The sequence below is a fragment of the Hyperolius riggenbachi genome, chromosome 9 (genome assembly GCF_040937935.1).
Source record: "Hyperolius riggenbachi isolate aHypRig1 chromosome 9, aHypRig1.pri, whole genome shotgun sequence".
In the NCBI taxonomy this organism is placed as follows: domain Eukaryota; kingdom Metazoa; phylum Chordata; class Amphibia; order Anura; family Hyperoliidae; genus Hyperolius; species Hyperolius riggenbachi.
The window spans coordinates 31114099-31134346 of record NC_090654.1 but is presented as its reverse complement, the minus strand read 5'-3'; the positions used below and the strand labels follow the sequence as shown (position 1 = coordinate 31134346).

The window sequence follows — 20248 nt, the reverse complement described above, 5'->3', positions numbered from 1 at the left end:
TTATCGCTGTGCATGACTTTTTTTTAATACTGTACATGTAAAATACAAAATAGATTAAAACCCAAACGCATGTTAAAGAAAAAGAAAAAAGGCAGAGCGCATCTATACATCATTTTATGTACAAAAGATACAGAAGGAGGAAACAGTCTTGTGGAAGGCGCAGATTGTGATGGAATGAGGAATTACTACGAGAGATACAATCCCTGCAGGTCCTCTTTTCACGTCAGTTAGCTGTGAGATTAAAGTGGACCTGAACTCTTGCACAGGACAGAAGGAAAACAGAGAAATGCACCCTGTATGTATTTAGAGAGTCTAGCTTCTCTAATTTCCCCTCATCTGTGACTAATTACAACTGTAATTTGATCTTTGAGCTGTGACAACTGACTGCCTTGGCAGAGCAGCTAATTTGTAAACACAAGAAGTTAACAATATGTCCTCTTCCATGAAAGCAGGAAGTAGACACCCTGTAGATTTATATCAGCTGTAATGAAGAAATGTTTTTCTTTAAAAGTTACTATGCTGTTGCTTATCTTTAGAGCAAAGAGGAAGTTCTGAGTTCAGGTTCGCGTTAAAGGCTGGCAAGGTCAGAGGAATCATCCCATTGTTTTTTATCTACCAGCTGTCTGGAAGTAATCAGGAGGTAACAGCCAATAGTGCTCAAGGTCATCAGCCAAGGAACTTGCTGGCTTTTACTCTAAAAACTAGCCTAATAAAAAAGGAGGAGATTCTCAGCCAATGTGTCCCAAGAGGAACATTTTATCAGCGATATTAAAAGGTCTGCTCCATTCAAAATTGATAATTCGGTTTTGGGTGATGTCTGTTTGGTTGAATTCCTAGCTGGCAATGGTGGAAATCTCACCATTGTGGGAGGGGCAGAGGCAAACTACTGCAGAGAAATCTCACCATTGTGGGAGGGGCAGAGGCAAACTACTGCAGAGAAATCTCGCCATTGTGGGAGGGGCAGAGGCAAACTACTGCAGAGAAATCTCACCATTGTGGGAGTGGCAGAGGCAAACTACTGCAGAAAAATCTCACCATTGTGGGAGGGGCAGAGGCAAACTACTGCAGAGAAATCTCACCATTGTGGGAGGAGCAGAGGCAAACTACTGCAGAGAAATCTCACCATTGTGGGAGGGGCAGAGGCAAACTACTGCAGAGAAATCTCACCATTGTGGGAGGAGCAGAGGCAAACTACTGCAGAGAAATCTCACCATTGTGGGAGGGGCAGAGGCAAACTACTGCAGAGAAATCTCACCATTGTGGGAGGAGCAGAGGCAAACTACTGCAGAGAAATCTCACCATTGTGGGAGGGGCAGAGGCAAACTACTGCAGAGAAATCTCACCATTGTGGGAGGAGCAGAGGCAAACTACTGCAGAGAAATCTCACCATTGTGGGAGGGGCAGAGGCAAACTACTGCAGAGAAATCTCACCATTGTGGGAGGAGCAGAGGCAAACTACTGCAGAGAAATCTCACCATTGTGGGAGGAGCAGAGGCAAACTACTGCAGAGAAATCTCACCATTGTAGGCGGGGAGGAGACAACTTGCTGCACGGAAATGCCACCATTGTAGGCGGGGCAGAGACAAAACTACAGGAGAAATATGTCATCACCGTGGGAGGGGCAGAGACCAAACTACCGTAGGTAAATCATATAATTTCGGGAGAGGCAGAGGAACTACCTACAGTAGGGAATCCTGCAACTGAAACAGGAAGCCAGCTGGTGTTTATTCAGTACACAGAAGATCACTGGAATAGTTTTTACCATAGTTGGGCTTCTATTAACCCATAACATTCTCCCTGGGATGGAGTCCTTGCAGCAGACAGCACTCCTCTCTCTCCTCTTCCACCTGCGCAGTCATGTTTTGGCCCCTTCCTTCCTCACACAACAGAGTAAGGCACCAGTAGGCACCTTGCGCCGCAGCAACCTGTACCAATGCGGATCCACCAAATCCAATCAGGTTACAAGGTGCTCTCCAAAGTGTTATAATTGTCCTTGAAGTTCTTCAGCTCCAGGAAGTGCTTCGGCCTCTTGCTCTTCTGGCTGGAGGGCAGGTAGGTCACCTGGATGGTGGGGGAGCTGGAGGTCTCCGGTGAAGCCGTCAGGTCTTTGGCGGCAGACTGTTTATGCCGCTGGCTTCCCTCCTCTCTGGATTTCACGCTAAAGGAGAGAAGGGAAAGGAATCAGCACCAGAAATCAGCACCGTGAAAACATCTAAGACAGGGACAACTCTTACAAAGCTGATAATTCGCTCAGAGCCTCCATGAACTTGTCATACTCGCCCTTTCCAAACACCTGCACAAAACAAAAGGTAACAATCAATATCAATATTTCTTAGATAGTATTCAAGAGTCGCTTAGCATGGCTGTTTAAAGCGGGATTGTCAGCCATAAAATCAAATTCCATTTACCCACAGCTCTGTGTTTATTATGCAGTCTACAACCTGACCCTGCATTCCCATATAATCATAAATGTTTCAGCTGTAATGAATCTTATCTCAGTCATCCTAGATCTATTTGGTACATTGGCAGGGAGAAGGAAGCTTGTTATCTCTCCTCCCACATTCCTGCTCCTCACTGATTGGCTGAGGGCAGTTCAGTGTGACACGAGGCTGAGAAGGGAAATACACCTCACCCCTGTGCAGAAGCTGCTGAAATATGATCTATCTTGTGCTCACATGTGTTTACAAAGCAAGTTTGATATGACAGTGCAGTTTCTGGGAGGAATTCACATCAGGGTTGGCTTCACTCAGGGGCAGTAAAGATGGAAAATGCCTTAAACAGTTTTCTCTTTATTTACGATATACAATTCAATTAAATAAAAAGTGGACAGTACAATACATGTGTTATGCAAGTAGAACAAGTATTTATCTACTTATATATGTGTTTTTTATCCAGGGATAGTATGGCTGACCCTGCTGCTTTAAAGAAAACCTGAAGGCAATAAAAAAAGTTAAACACCACATTAGAGGGCAGCCTCGGCATCCAGAGGCTTGCCCAATCCTCCACGACCCCATTAGGAACGATGAAATACTTGACCTTACCTGCTGTCGGCGCTGCTTGCCATATTGCTGAAGCTTCACTGTCCAGCAGCAGGTGGCTCTAGTGCAGGCAAGGGCAAATTGGACCTCCAGCTGTTAAGGAACTACAAGTCCCACAATGCATTGCAGGAGTCTGATAGCCACAGTCATGACTCAAAGGCAAATGCATTGTGGGATTTGTAGTTCCTTAACAGCTGGAGGACCAAGTTTGCCCATGCCTGCTCTAGTGTGGGCCTGGGCTGCAATTTCTCAACTCACCTAAAGAGAGTGTCTGGCTTATGAACTGTGTTCCACCAGCAGATGTCCTTCCACAGCCTGGAGCTCTACCTACAGCTAGTGATTGGATCATGAGTAGTTACCTACTCGAATTTGTGATTTAAAGGAATACTGTAGAGGGGGTCGGTGGAAAAGGAGTTGAACTTACCCGAGGCTTCTAATAATCCCCACAGACATCCTCTGCCCGCGCAGCCACTCACCGATGCTCCGGGCTCCGCCTCCGGTTCACTTCTGGAATTTCAGACTTTAAAGTCTGAAAACCACTGCGCCTGCGTTGCCGTGTCCTCGCTCCCGCTGATGTCACCAGGAACGCACTGTGCAGACACAGACCATACTGGGCCTGCGCGATACACTCCCGGTGACGTCAGCGGGAGCGAGGACACGGCAACACAGGCGCAGTGGTTTTCAGACTTTAAAGTCTGAAATTCCAGAAGTGAACCGGAGGCGGGGCCTCAGGAGGTCTGCGGGGGGCCATTAGAAGCCCCGGGTAAGTTTAAGTTCAACTAATTTTCCCCCGATCCTCCTACAGTATTCCTTAAAATGCAGCTTAATTGCTTCAGCCGTCTACTTCTATGCATCCCAAACGTCTTGCCTATTTTGCCTATGGGATGTGTTGCAAAACTCAATCCTCCAAGCCGGAAGCAGGAAGTGCGCGGTATTGAGTCTTGCAACGTGTCCTATAGGCCGCGTGCAAGACGTTTGGGATGCATAAAAGCCTACGGAATTCTGGGTAATTAACCCCTCCCATGCACACAGCTGAAGCAATTAAACCTCATTTGAATCACAAAATCGGTAGGTAACTACTCGTGAGCCCATCACTACCTACAGCAGGCACTCCTGTTCTGCCTACAATATAAGGCTGGAACTCTGTGGGCACTGGTGGAACTGTAGGCAGGACAGCAGGCTGGGCAGTGGAATGGAGACCATCAGCCTTATATAGTCGTCAGAACAGGTGAATTCACTCCTGTTGACTTATTGGGGGCTTGCTAGCATTGGGCACGGGCAGTGGACAAGCGGCCCCCACAGGAGGTTATATCTGCGCATATCTGTCATTGTCCTCTGGTACAACATTAGACTGTTTTAGGCCACTGGGTAACGTCACCTTGTGTCAACCTTGACCGTTCGCCTGCAGATGTAATTGAGGCTGAAAGGCGCTTGCGGCCGACAGCTGGGAGGCTGAACGGTTTCACAAGCGAGCAGTTCAGCCACTCGTGGAAAATTAGTTTTTTCCTGCGATCTTTCTGCCATATCCCCGCACGTGTTCCTGATTCAAAGGCATTTTGTCTCATTCAGAAAATCTCAACCGAACACAGGAAAACTGCATTTGTAAAAGGCGATTGCAGAGAGCATCAACCTTGGAAAACGAAATCGAAACTGCAACAAGTGTGCTCCTTCCCATTATAAATAATGTCGTACAAAAGTAACAGAGGCGCCAACAGGATAAAATATCATAAATTTAAAACAAAATAAGATGGGGGGTAAGGGTGGACTTACCTCCCCAGGACAAACAACGATTCTATATGATCAAAAAGTTTTAATTCTTACTCCAAAAATATGCAACGCGTTTCACCGGTCACAAGCCTACAACAGGAGTAACTTAGAAGTGTGTGTATAAAGCACAGCGCCTCTGGCTTTATACACACACTTCAAAGTATTTTTTTCCTGAGGAAGTGGGCTTGAGACCCGTGAAACGCGTTGCATATTTTTGGAGTAAGAATTAAAACTTTTCATGATTTAGAATCAGTGTTTGTCCTAGGAAGGTAAGTCCACCCACCCCATCTTATTTTGTTAAAAATGTACGTGTTGCACCACTAATGCGTAAAAACGTATGTGTTAATGTTCCTGCACTAGCAGGAATGCGTAAAAATTTACGCAATGCGGCCCGCCGACCCCGAGGTCGGCAAAAACAAAACTAGCTGGGGGCGGGGGACTGGAGCAGCAGTGACTGACTACGAGGGCACAGGATGGTTACATAGGGCTGGTAGTAGCCCCAGGTAAGTAAAGCTCTTTTTTTTTTTGCCTGATAATTCCTTTAAGCAATTTTGAGCGTGGCATGGTTGTTGGTGCCGTTCGGGCCAGTCTGAGTATTTCACAATCTGCTCAGTTACTGGGATTTTCACGCACAACCATTTCTAGGGTTTACAAACAATGGTGTGAAAAGGGAAAAACATCCAGTATGCGGCAGTCCTGTGGGCGAAAATGCGTTGTTGATGCTAGAGGTCAGAGGAGAATGGGCCGACTGATTCAAGCTGATAGAGCAACGTTGACTGAAATAACCACTTGTTACAACCGCGGTATGCAGCAAAGCGTTTGTGAAGCCACAACACGCACAACCTTGAGGCCGATGGGCTACAACAGCAGAAGTGCACAGCAGCCCTCGGGTCGTTTTTACATAAAGGGAAAAAAGCAAACAACACAGCACATAGGGTAATAACGTCTGGTAATGAGATTTTAAAACCTCCACCTGCCCCACATCACACCGGTGTCGCACACTCCAATGCCAATGTATATAGATTGCGCTCACCAGATAATGTGGCTGCTCGGTCACAAACAGCACAAAAGCGCTTGTTGTAAATAGCCACTCGATCATGAGACTCCTTAATCTTGCTTCAAACACCCTGTAGTCCTCCACTCAATGGAACCTCCGGGCATGATGAGAGAAAACACACAATAGTGCAATATCTTTACACTTTCTATGGCACCTCCACCTCACCCTGGTGCAGCACCCTGTGCAGTAACTAAAATGCGCTCACCAGATGCCTTGGCTGCTCAATCACAAACAGCAAAATAAGCCCAGCAGTTTGCAGGTTAAAATCCTGTTCCTCCAACTGTAGCTTCCTTAAAAACTAAACAGAACCTTCCATTGCGCAGTACTACTTTAATATACATAAAAAACTTCCAAGAATTGCACTCACATTTTCCATAAAATTGAAAGGCATATATAGATAAAACTCCAGCGTCCTGGATCAAAACAGCATGCTCTCCTTGGTGTGCCGACCTCTAGCCCCGCCCAACGCGTTTCGTCCGAAGACTCATCAGGAGCTAATGATTGGTCAGCACACTAGAAGTTTAAATATCCTAAAAACCGTTTCTTACCCAATCACGAGCTCTCCGCAGCAACCAGCCCGCCTCGTTGCAGGAACCTCCTCCCCTCTATCTATGGACAGCGTGTACGCAACTGTAAGCCCCACAATGCTCCCCGCGCACTTCCTGGCCAGCGCCGCAAATGGACTACATTACCCATAGTCCATGCGTAAATGCATGCGACATTTCCGCCTCGTCGTCATCCCCTGTGTGAGCATATGAGAAGGATGGGACCGCCTATCCTATCCCGCGCAAGCCAATAGCATTGCTGCCCAGAGCCCGTGCATCCCTCCTCCCCCACCCCCACACAGTAAACATAGTAACCTTGGCAACTCATAACGAGTTACTCAACTCGTATATCCGTGTCATTAGCCACCAATTAAACAAAAGGTATCAATATTACTAACAGCATTGTCATTAAAAAATTGTCCCATCTCAAATAGCATCTGTTAATTAAGCATATTATCTCATATTAGTGCATAAAGTGAATATTAGAAAAACAATAATATATAAAGATATATACCACCACTCTAGTTCCATCACTAATCCAGTCTTCAACTATATCACCCTCCCCTATGTGTAAATCCCCCACTTCTAAACCCCTCCCATCTCTATTTTCCCTCAGTATACCCCCAATATGGGATCTTAATCATCTGCCAGAAAGCAGTTGAGATCTAATTCTACGTTCATTCCCCCAGGTGCCATAGTTTTCATCTCATAAATCCATCTCGTCTCAAACTTTGATATCTCCCTTATCTTGTTACATCCCCGCCATCTCTCAGTTAGTTTTTGTACCCCGCAGAAGAATAACTCCTCCGGGGCCTTCCTATGATGTTCTGCAAAGTGTTTTGAAACGCTATGATTCATGAATCCCTTCCTCACATTTTTGATGTGTTCATTTATTCTCGCCTTCAATTGTCTTTTTGTACGTCCAATATACTGCAACCCACACGTGCACCATATCATATAAACAACATGGGTACTAGCACATGTGATGAACCCTCTTATTTTCTGTGTGCGTCCTGTCACCTTTGACACTACTTCACTGCACCTATGAGCATTGGCAGATCTACATGCTATACACCCTTTGCATGGGAAGAATCCCACTTGCCCACATATATCTTTCCCATCTCTAATCTCAGGCCCCTCAATGGAAGTCTTAACCAATTTTCTCTGTAAATTCTCAGACCTCCTATATATAAATTTCGGAGCTGTAGGGATAGCATTCTTAAGCACAGGGTCACTCATTAATATCCCCCAATTCCGTTCAAAAATATTCTCTAATTTTTTATATTCCGAGTTATAGGCAGTAAAAAAGGCATAGTCATATTTATTTCTATCCGTATTTCTCATCGAATTTTGCAAAAGTGATTGCCTATCGTTCTGTTCAATCAGGTCCCTCTGGCGTTCAATTTGTTCTTTATTGAACCCCTTTTCCACAAATCTTTCTAATAGCATTGTACTCTGAGTCTGATAGTCACTAATATTGGAACAGTTCCGCCTTATGCGAGTAAACTGTCCCTTAGGTATGTTCCGAAGCCACAATGGGTGGTGGCAACTATTCCTTGGGATGTACCCATTTGTGTCAGTTTTTTTAAAAAAGGTTTTGGTTCCCAGGTGATCGCCCCCTTTAAACACTACAAGGTCAAGGTAATCTACCTCACTAACATCTTCCTTAGCTGTCAGTCTGATACCAAGATCATTTGTGTTTAACCATTCAAGGTATCCCTTTAACTCACTGTGGTCACCCCCCCAGATTATCAGGAGGTCATCTATATAACGTCTCCATAGTCGCACCTGTTGGCTGCTTACTGACTGCACCACAGATCTCTCCCACCTATCCATGAAGAGGTTTGCTACGCTTGGTGCAAACTTTGCCCCCATCGCGCAGCCAAGTACCTGTAAATAAAAATTCCCCCCATACCAAAAATAATTGTGCGTCAAACAGAACTCCAAAAGTTCCAAAATGAACTCAATCTGGTCGCTGGGTAACTTATCCTGCGTGACCATTGCCTCCCTTACTGCCACAATCGCCTCCTCATGAGGAATAATAGTATACAAAGATGTGACATCAGCTGTCACAAGAATGTCTTCCGATGTAACCCTAACGTCCTGCAATGTTTGAAGCAAATGCTTCGTATCATGCAGTAAATATGGAAGCTGTTTCACAATTGGCTGCAAATAACAGTCCACATATTCCCCCACCCGCTGATTGAGTGACCCTATGCCACTAATGATTGGCCTACCAGGTGGTTGGTTTAGACTTTTATGTATTTTGGGATTTTGGTACATCACTGGGATGCGCGGGGCATCTATCAATAAGTACCTGAACTCTCTATCCTGCAAGATCCCTACCTCCAACCCACTCCTCAGGATCTCCGTTAATTGTCTTTTGTATGCCAATGTGGGGTCTCCCCTTAATTTCTGATATGTCCCCTCATCCCCCAATATATTTGACATCTCGGCTTTGTATTGATCAGTGTGCATTACTACCACTCCCCCTCCCTTGTCTGCAGGGCGTATCAAAACCCCTTTTTTCTCACTGAGCTCCTTGATTGCTTTTAACTCAGATTTATGATGGTGGACCTGCATATCTTCCACTTCATTTAATACTACGTTCTTAAAAACTTCTATTGCGCCCCCTTTTTTGTAATCAGGCGGGTTGAAGGTAGAACGATTCTTTAATTGGGTATGGACATATTTAGGCTGAGTTCCCCCCCTGATTCACTCTCCCACTGGGTCCCTCTTTTGACAGGAAATATTTCTTAATATTCAATTTCCGTATATATTTATTTACATCAATGAACACATCAAATTTGCTCGGGCCCTGCTTGGGGGCATATTTGAGTCCCTTATCAAGTATAGTTAATTCAGCATTAGTGAGGGGTACTCCACTGATATTAAAAATTCCCTGTCCCCTTAGTTCCTTCTTCTTTTGCTTTCTCCCTCCTCTTCTTCCTCTTCTATTCCTCTTTTCCTGGGAATATATCCCCCTCCTGGGTAATTTCTCTCTGGCCATTGTTCCCTCGGTGTTGCCTCCCCTAAAAAATGGTGGTGTATTGTTTCTTCTGTTTCATTTTCAAGGGGTTCAAATCTATTATATGTGGGTAACCCCCCTCCATTTCTAGGTTGACTTAGGTATCCCCTCGGGCTCTGATATCCTCTATTGAACTGTTGGTTTTGTGGCTTACGCCCCCCAAGATCCCTGGGGTATGCACCCCTACCACCTCCCCAGTATTGCGGATTCTCATCCCTTCTAGGGTCAACTCCCCAGTTTGCACCTCTATTATCATCATATTGGGGTTGTATCCGCCCAGATCTCCCATAGGTGGGGTTCACAGGTCTCCCGCCTCTAGGGTGAAACCCCCCAGGTTTCCTAATGGGGCCAGGTGGATTTCTCGGTGGTTCGGCTGGAACCGGCCGAACTGTTTCTTGCTGTCTTTGCACCTCCTGTGTTGGGGGGTTCTTTCTTTTCTGCTGCTCCAACTGCCACTTATAGGCTGTTTTCCCTTTATATTTCTGCCAATCTGACTGAAATTTACTAATTTTAACTTCACTCCCCTCTTTCTCACTTCTTTGTACATTTTTTAATAGAATACTAGAATTGAGCTTAAAGTGCTCTAATTCTTTATATTGATCCATTTTGACTTTAATTTCCTCTATCTCTGTTCCTAGCTTGTGCAACCTATTTTGTTTACGTTTACTGAGTAACCTAAGTAATCTAACCCCACAATCATTAAGGAAGTCCCCCAACTCAGCATCATTCTCATCACTCTCCTCACCATCCATGGGTAGTATATCCCATCTGAAGCGTTTGGGTACTATTCCCTCTTTAATATACTTTCCATAGCTACTCAAATCCCACCATGTATTTGCTTCTTTAGTCATAGCATTTTGTAATTGTTTAAATAAACCATCCATCCCTGGATTGTTAGGGTCAGGTTCCTTAACAAAAATGCTTTCTATATCAATATTCCCTCTATTTCTGATATCAAACATATCCATGATGTATAATGCTAGGTAGGGTATGCAGCAGTCCACCGAATAAAGTAAATGTATAAGTTCCTAGAGATGTTGCGCTCCACCCACAGATAATACTTTTCCACCTGAATTTAATACCGGTTCGCCACACCGAAAAGATCAATAGTTAAGTCACAAGAGGTGCAGGCGCTACTGCGGTCTCCCGGGGTGTTGTTGTCACACAGTTCCCTCTCCTCACTTCCTCCGTGAGATATCCAGAAAGTGCACAGCAGCCCTCGGGTCGTTTTTACATAAAGGGAAAAAAGCAATCAACACAGCACATAGGGTAATAACGTCTGGTAATGAGATTTAAAACCTCCACCTGCCCCACATCACACCGGTGTCGCACACTCCAATGCCAATGTATATAGATTGCGCTCACCAGATAATGTGGCTGCTCGGTCACAAACAGCACAAAAGCGCTTGTTGTAAATAGCCACTCGATCATGAGACTCCTTAATCTTGCTTCAAACACCCTGTAGTCCTCCACTCAATGGAACCTCCGGGCATGATGAGAGAAAACACACAATAGTGCAATATCTTTACACTTTCTATGGCACCTCCACCTCACCCTGGTGCAGCACCCTGTGCAGTAACTAAAATGCGCTCACCAGATGAGCGCATTTATACATAAAAAACTTCCAAGAATTGCACTCACATTTTCCATAAAATTGAAAGGCATATATAGATAAAACTCCAGCGTCCTGGATCAAAACAGCATGCTCTCCTTGGTGTGCCGACCTCTAGCCCCGCCCAACGCGTTTCGTCCGAAGACTCATCAGGAGCTAATGATTGGTCAGCACACTAGAAGTTTAAATATCCTAAAAACCGTTTCTTACCCAATCACGAGCTCTCCGCAGCAACCAGCCCGCCTCGTTGCAGGAACCTCCTCCCCTCTATCTATGGACAGCGTGTACGCAACTGTAAGCCCCACAATGCTCCCCGCGCACTTCCTGGCCAGCGCCGCAAATGTGGTCCCATCCTTCTCATATGCTCACACAGGGGATGACGACGAGGCGGAAATGTCGCATGCATTTACGCATGGACTATGGGTAATGTAGTCCATTTGCGGCGCTGGCCAGGAAGTGCGCGGGGAGCATTGTGGGGCTTACAGTTGCGTACACGCTGTCCATAGATAGAGGGGAGGAGGTTCCTGCAACGAGGCGGGCTGGTTGCTGCGGAGAGCTCGTGATTGGGTAAGAAACGGTTTTTAGGATATTTAAACTTCTAGTGTGCTGACCAATCATTAGCTCCTGATGAGTCTTCGGACGAAACGCGTTGGGCGGGGCTAGAGGTCGGCACACCAAGGAGAGCATGCTGTTTTGATCCAGGACGCTGGAGTTTTATCTATATATGCCTTTCAATTTTATGGAAAATGTGAGTGCAATTCTTGGAAGTTTTTTATGTATAAATGCGCTCATCTGGTGAGCGCATTTTAGTTACTGCACAGGGTGCTGCACCAGGGTGAGGTGGAGGTGCCATAGAAAGTGTAAAGATATTGCACTATTGTGTGTTTTCTCTCATCATGCCCGGAGGTTCCATTGAGTGGAGGACTACAGGGTGTTTGAAGCAAGATTAAGGAGTCTCATGATCGAGTGGCTATTTACAACAAGCGCTTTTGTGCTGTTTGTGACCGAGCAGCCACATTATCTGGTGAGCGCAATCTATATACATTGGCATTGGAGTGTGCGACACCGGTGTGATGTGGGGCAGGTGGAGGTTTTAAAATCTCATTACCAGACGTTATTACCCTATGTGCTGTGTTGTTTGCTTTTTTCCCTTTATGTAAAAACGACCCGAGGGCTGCTGTGCACTTTCTGGATATCTCACGGAGGAAGTGAGGAGAGGGAACTGTGTGACAACAACACCCCGGGAGACCGCAGTAGCGCCTGCACCTCTTGTGACTTAACTATTGATCTTTTCGGTGTGGCGAACCGGTATTAAATTCAGGTGGAAAAGTATTATCTGTGGGTGGAGCGCAACATCTCTAGGAACTTATACATTTACTTTATTCGGTGGACTGCTGCATACCCTACCTAGCATTATACATCATGGATATGTTTGATATCAGAAATAGAGGGAATATTGATATAGAAAGCATTTTTGTTAAGGAACCTGACCCTAACAATCCAGGGATGGATGGTTTATTTAAACAATTACAAAATGCTATGACTAAAGAAGCAAATACATGGTGGGATTTGAGTAGCTATGGAAAGTATATTAAAGAGGGAATAGTACCCAAACGCTTCAGATGGGATATACTACCCATGGATGGTGAGGAGAGTGATGAGAATGATGCTGAGTTGGGGGACTTCTTTAATGATTGTGGGGTTAGATTACTTAGGTTACTCAGTAAACGTAAACAAAATAGGTGGCACAAGCTAGGAACAGAGATAGAGGAAATTAAAGTCAAAATGGATCAATATAAAGAATTAGAGCACTTTAAGCTCAATTCTAGTATTCTATTAAAAAATGTACAAAGAAGTGAGAAAGAGGGGAGTGAAGTTAAAATTAGTAAATTTCAGTCAGATTGGCAGAAATATAAAGGGAAAACAGCCTATAAGTGGCAGTTGGAGCAGCAGAAAAGAAAGAACCCCCCAACACAGGAGGTGCAAAGACAGCAAGAAACAGTTCGGCCGGTTCCAGCCGAACCACCGAGAAATCCACCTGGCCCCATTAGGAAACCTGGGGGGTTTCACCCTAGAGGGGGGAGACCTGTGAACCCCACCTATGGGAGATCTGGGCGGATACAACCCCAATATGATGATAATAGAGGTGCAAACTGGGGAGTTGACCCTAGAAGGGATGAGAATCCGCAATACTGGGGAGGTGGTAGGGGTGCATACCCCAGGGATCTTGGGGGGCGTAAACCACAAAACCAACAGTTCAATAGAGGATATCAGAGCCCGAGGGGATACCTAAGTCAACCTAGAAATGGAGGGGGGTTACCCACATATAATAGATTTGAACCCCTTGAAAATGAAACAGAAGAAACAATACACCACCATTTTTTAGGGGAGGCAACACCGAGGGAACAATGGCCAGAGAGAAATTACCCAGGAGGGGGATATATTCCCAGGAAAAGAGGAATAGAAGAGGAAGAAGAGGAGGGAGAAAGCAAAAGAAGAAGGAACTAAGGGGACAGGGAATTTTTAATATCAGTGGAGTACCCCTCACTAATGCTGAATTAACTATACTTGATAAGGGACTCAAATATGCCCCCAAGCAGGGCCCGAGCAAATTTGATGTGTTCATTGATGTAAATAAATATATACGGAAATTGAATATTAAGAAATATTTCCTGTCAAAAGAGGGACCCAGTGGGAGAGTGAATCAGGGGGGGAACTCAGCCTAAATATGTCCATACCCAATTAAAGAATCGTTCTACCTTCAACCCGCCTGATTACAAAAAAGGGGGCGCAATAGAAGTTTTTAAGAACGTAGTATTAAATGAAGTGGAAGATATGCAGGTCCACCATCATAAATCTGAGTTAAAAGCAATCAAGGAGCTCAGTGAGAAAAAAGGGGTTTTGATACGCCCTGCAGACAAGGGAGGGGGAGTGGTAGTAATGCACACTGATCAATACAAAGCCGAGATGTCAAATATATTGGGGGATGAGGGGACATATCAGAAATTAAGGGGAGACCCCACATTGGCATACAAAAGACAATTAACGGAGATCCTGAGGAGTGGGTTGGAGGTAGGGATCTTGCAGGATAGAGAGTTCAGGTACTTATTGATAGATGCCCCGCGCATCCCAGTGATGTACCAAAATCCCAAAATACATAAAAGTCTAAACCAACCACCTGGTAGGCCAATCATTAGTGGCATAGGGTCACTCAATCAGCGGGTGGGGGAATATGTGGACTGTTATTTGCAGCCAATTGTGAAACAGCTTCCATATTTACTGCATGATACGAAGCATTTGCTTCAAACATTGCAGGACGTTAGGGTTACATCGGAAGACATTCTTGTGACAGCTGATGTCACATCTTTGTATACTATTATTCCTCATGAGGAGGCGATTGTGGCAGTAAGGGAGGCAATGGTCACGCAGGATAAGTTACCCAGCGACCAGATTGAGTTCATTTTGGAACTTTTGGAGTTCTGTTTGACGCACAATTATTTTTGGTATGGGGGGAATTTTTATTTACAGGTACTTGGCTGCGCGATGGGGGCAAAGTTTGCACCAAGCGTAGCAAACCTCTTCATGGATAGGTGGGAGAGATCTGTGGTGCAGTCAGTAAGCAGCCAACAGGTGCGACTATGGAGACGTTATATAGATGACCTCCTGATAATCTGGGGGGGTGACCACAGTGAGTTAAAGGGATACCTTGAATGGTTAAACACAAATGATCTTGGTATCAGACTGACAGCTAAGGAAGATGTTAGTGAGGTAGATTACCTTGACCTTGTAGTGTTTAAAGAGGGCGATCACCTGGGAACCAAAACCTTTTTTAAAAAAACTGACAGAAATGGGTACATCCCAAGGAATAGTTGCCACCACCCATTGTGGCTTCGGAACATACCTAAGGGACAGTTTACTCGCATAAGGCGGAACTGTTCCAATATTAGTGACTATCAGACTCAGAGTACAATGCTATTAGAAAGATTTGTGGAAAAGGGGTTCAATAAAGAACAAATTGAATGCCAGAGGGACCTGATTGAACAGAACGATAGGCAATCACTTTTGCAAAATTCGATGAGAAATACGGATAGAAATAAATATGACTATGCCTTTTTTACTGCCTATAACTCGGAATATAAAAAATTAGAGAATATTTTTGAACGGAATTGGGGGATATTAATGAGTGACCCTGTGCTTAAGAATGCTATCCCTACAGCTCCGAAATTTATATATAGGAGGTCTGAGAATTTACAGAGAAAATTGGTTAAGACTTACATTGAGGGGCCTGAGATTAGAGATGGGAAAGATATATGTGGGCAAGTGGGATTCTTCCCATGCAAAGGGTGTATAGCATGTAGATCTGCCAATGCTCATAGGTGCAGTGAAGTAGTGTCAAAGGTGACAGGACGCACACAGAAAATAAGAGGGTTCATCACATGTGCTAGTACCCATGTTGTTTATATGATATGGTGCACGTGTGGGTTGCAGTATATTGGACGTACAAAAAGACAATTGAAGGCGAGAATAAATGAACACATCAAAAATGTGAGGAAGGGATTCATGAATCATAGCGTTTCAAAACACTTTGCAGAACATCATAGGAAGGCCCCGGAGGAGTTATTCTTCTGCGGGGTACAAAAACTAACTGAGAGATGGCGGGGATGTAACAAGATAAGGGAGATATCAAAGTTTGAGACGAGATGGATTTATGAGATGAAAACTATGGCACCTGGGGGAATGAACGTAGAATTAGATCTCAACTGCTTTCTGGCAGATGATTAAGATCCCATATTGGGGGTATACTGAGGGAAAATAGAGATGGGAGGGGTTTAGAAGTGGGGGATTTACACATAGGGGAGGGTGATATAGTTGAAGACTGGATTAGTGATGGAACTAGAGTGGTGGTATATATCTTTATATATTATTGTTTTTCTAATATTCACTTTATGCACTAATATGAGATAATATGCTTAATTAACAGATGCTATTTGAGATGGGACAATTTTTTAATGACAATGCTGTTAGTAATATTGATACCTTTTGTTTAATTGGTGGCTAATGACACGGATATACGAGTTGAGTAACTCGTTATGAGTTGCCAAGGTTACTATGTTTACTGTGTGGGGGTGGGGGAGGAGGGATGCACGGGCTCTGGGCAGCAATGCTATTGGCTTGCGCGGGATAGGATAGGCGGTCCCATCCTTCTCATATGCTCACACAGGGGATGACGACGAGGCGGAAATGTCGCATGCATTTACGCATGGACTATGGGTAATGTAGTCCATTTGCGGCGCTGGCCAGGAAGTGCGCGGGGAGCATTGTGGGGCTTACAGTTGCGTACACGCTGTCCATAGATAGAGGGGAGGAGGTTCCTGCAACGAGGCGGGCTGGTTGCTGCGGAGAGCTCGTGATTGGGTAAGAAACGGTTTTTAGGATATTTAAACTTCTAGTGTGCTGACCAATCATTAGCTCCTGATGAGTCTTCGGACGAAACGCGTTGGGCGGGGCTAGAGGTCGGCACACCAAGGAGAGCATGCTGTTTTGATCCAGGACGCTGGAGTTTTATCTATATATGCCTTTCAATTTTATGGAAAATGTGAGTGCAATTCTTGGAAGTTTTTTATGTATATTAAAGTAGTACTGCGCAATGGAAGGTTCTGTTTAGTTTTTAAGGAAGCTACAGTTGGAGGAACAGGATTTTAACCTGCAAACTGCTGGGCTTATTTTGCTGTTTGTGATTGAGCAGCCAAGGCATCTAGTGAGCGCATTTTAGTTACTGCACAGGGTGCTGCACCAGGGTGAGGTGGAGGTGCCATAGAAAGTGTAAAGATATTGCACTATTGTGTGTTTTCTCTCATCATGCCCGGAGGTTCCATTGAGTGGAGGACTACAGGGTGTTTGAAGCAAGATTAAGGAGTCTCATGATCGAGTGGCTATTTACAACAAGCGCTTTTGTGCTGTTTGTGACCGAGCAGCCACATTATCTGGTGAGCGCAATCTATATACATTGGCATTGGAGTGTGCGACACCGGTGTGATGTGGGGCAGGTGGAGGTTTTAAATCTCATTACCAGACGTTATTACCCTATGTGCTGTGTTGTTTGCTTTTTTCCCTTTATGTAAAAACGACCCGAGGGCTGCTGTGCACTTTCTGGATATCTCACGGAGGAAGTGAGGAGAGGGAACTGTGTGACAACAACACCCCGGGAGACCGCAGTAGCGCCTGCACCTCTTGTGACTTAACTATTGATCTTTTCGGTGTGGCGAACCGGTATTAAATTCAGGTGGAAAAGTATTATCTGTGGGTGGAGCGCAACATCTCTAGGAACTTATACAACAGCAGAAGACTCCACCGGGTACCACTCATCTCGACTACAAATAGGAAAAAGATGCTACAATTTGCACAAGCTCACGAAATTGGACAGTTGGAGACTGGAAAAATGTTGCCTGGTCTGATGAGTCTCGACAGAGTCAGAATTTGGTGTAAACAGAATGAGAACATGGATTCATCATGCCTTGTTACCACTGTGCAGGCTGCTGGTGGTTGTGTAATGGTGTGGGGGATGTGTTCTTGGCACACTTTAGGCCCATTAGTGCCAATTGGGCATCGTTTAAATGCCACGGGCTACCTGAGCATTGTTTCTGACCATGTCCATCCCTTTATGACCACCATGTACCCATCCTCTGATGGCTACTTCCAGCAGGATAACGCACCATGTCACAAAGCTCGAATCATTTCTAATTAGTTTCTAGAACATGACAATGAGTTCACTGTACTAAAATGGCCCCCACAGGCACCAGATCTCCACCCAATAGAGCATCTTTGGGATGTGATGGAACGGGAGCTTCGTGACCTGGATGTGCATCCCACAAATCTCCATCAACTACAAGATGCTATCCTATCAATATGGGCCAACATTTCTAAAGAATGCTTTCAGCACCTTGGTGAATGTCACGTAGAATTAAGGCAGTTCTGAAGGTGAAAGGGGGTCAAACACCATATTAGTATGGTGTTCCTAATAATCCTTTAGGTGAGTGTATATGTGTATGTTTTTCCTAGGATAGTATGGCTGTCCCTGCTGCTTTAAAGGACAAAGTACAGGTCTCTACAGGGTACCTGAAGAGAAAAAAAAATGCAATACAGAGGGGAAGATAAGGTAAAAGAAATGAATGAGGGCACGTACCCCTGTGCCGTAACGAGCGGAGTCGTATCCGTCCAGCAGGGAGTCCAGCAGCGGCTTGCGGACAACCTTGTAAGGAGAGCTGGCGTTCCTCATCTCCAGCAGATACGATCGGAAATTCTTTCCCACCAGTGACTTTGGGTACTTGACGTTTTCTTGGAAGGGGATGGCTGTATACGGATGTGATCGAGCAAACAAGCATCCAACCATCAGAATAGCCATCACACAAATATCTACAGTCACAAAGCTAAACAGAAAACCCTTTAGGATAGAAAAATGTGTGCCCCGTATCCATATGGCTGGGTAATCTCTGCAGTAGATAGTACAGAATAGTTCTCTCTATTATTATACCGTATTTTTCAGACCATAAGACGCACCGGACCATAAGACGCACCTAGGTTTAGAGGCCAAAAACCAGGGAAAAAAAATATTCTAAACCTGGTGTGTCCATGGTGCAGGGGCATCTTGTGGAACATCTCCCACCAAGCTGTGTCTCCGGCACACCTCAGCAAAAGGCAATCCTTGATGCTCCTCCAGCTGAGTAACCTCCACTGCCCCCATTGCCTAATTTTCAAAGTAAACTGGGACTGCAGATGATGTCAGAGCTATATAAATAAATAATTTATGTGGCCCAGATGATACAATTAACTGTTTTGTTCATTAATAAGTTTCTGTAATGTAGTATAAATTCCTGTAGGCCACAGCTAAACTAATGCTTGCAGCAAATGCCAACTATGTGAATAGGTATATACAAATAAACAGCCCGGCGTTTGGTCCCCCCCCCCCCCCATAGAAAAATCCCTGCAGCTCCCAGGTAGGGTAATCCTCACTCGCACCACTGAATCATTAAATCCAAATAAACAGCCCGGCGTCTGCTACATAGAAATCCCGGCACATCTAAATCACCAACAATCCCCACTTGCACACCTGAACCTGAAAATTCCGATAGACAGCCCGGTGCCTCCTGCTGCTAAAGTATCGGTAATCTAAACTTGCACAAATGAACCTTACGTCCCACTTAACAGCCCGGCATCTGCCACATACAAAGCCCCGCAGCAGAAGTGCTGGTAATCACAGCAACTGCACCGCAAGTGCAGAGAAAGCCCTTACCCAAGCAGTGGGACCCTCAGAGTCCTCCTCTTGTGTGTTCTTGCTTGTAGCCGCCAGCGGGACCCCGGCAGGACACACGCACGTATGCGCACGTGCGTCCTGCCGGGGTCACGCTGGGCAGAATAAATGGAGAGGTGGGAGGTGTGGGAAATGTATCCATGCTCCCTTCCAACCCCTCCAAGTTAACCCCAAGAGCAAAAGGAAAGGAGATTTCATGCATCAGCAGTAATCCACCATTGTCTTGTAGTAACTGTTGTAGGGTTTTGCCAATAATTATTTTATTCTAAATGTGTTTTAAATAGGAAAATAGGGAAAAATGTGGGGGAAAAAAAAATCATTTTTTAGTTTTTGGCCATTATAGTTTTTAAATAATGCATGCTACTGTAATTACAATCCATGAAATGTATTTGCCTATTTCTCCCGGTTATAAAACCATTTAAATTATGTCCCTATCACAATGTTTGGCACCAATATTTTATTTGGAAATAAAAGGTGCATGCTTTTCAGTTTTGCGTCCATCCCTAATTACAAGCCCGTAGTTTATAAAGTATCAGTGTTGTACCCTCTTGACAAATATATAAAAAGTTCAGTCCCTAAAGTAAAGATTTATGTTTTTTTTTTCTATTGTAAAAATTTTTATTTTTTTTTTATTACAAAATAAAATAAAATTGGGGAGTGTGGGAGGTAATGAGTTAATTTTTAGTGTAAAACTATTGTATTTGTGTATGAAACAAGCTTTAGGGCATAGTTTTACTATTTGGCCACAAGATGGCCACAGTAACTTTTTGTTTATGTGACCTGCAAGCGTACAGGAAGTACGCGTGCAGGAAGTGTTAGGAGGCTGTTTTTTTTTCTCACAATGATCGCTGCTTCTCATAGAAGCAGCTGATCATTGCGGGGGCTTAGATCAA

General features: G+C 44.6%; 1 protein-coding gene across 1 annotated transcript in view; it reads right to left on the bottom strand.

Moving 5' to 3' along the window:
• The window catches only part of C9H1orf43 (chromosome 9 C1orf43 homolog), a 28187-nt gene continuing 7939 nt past the window's right edge, over positions 1 to 20248 (bottom strand). The window contains exons 5-7 of the mRNA XM_068252360.1: positions 18231 to 18397; positions 2235 to 2293; positions 1 to 2158 (exon numbers count right to left, since the gene is read on the bottom strand). Coding sequence (XP_068108461.1) covers positions 1960 to 2158; positions 2235 to 2293; positions 18231 to 18397 — 425 coding nt within the window. The 3' untranslated portion in view covers positions 1 to 1959. The remainder of the gene's footprint in view (positions 2159 to 2234; positions 2294 to 18230; positions 18398 to 20248) is intronic.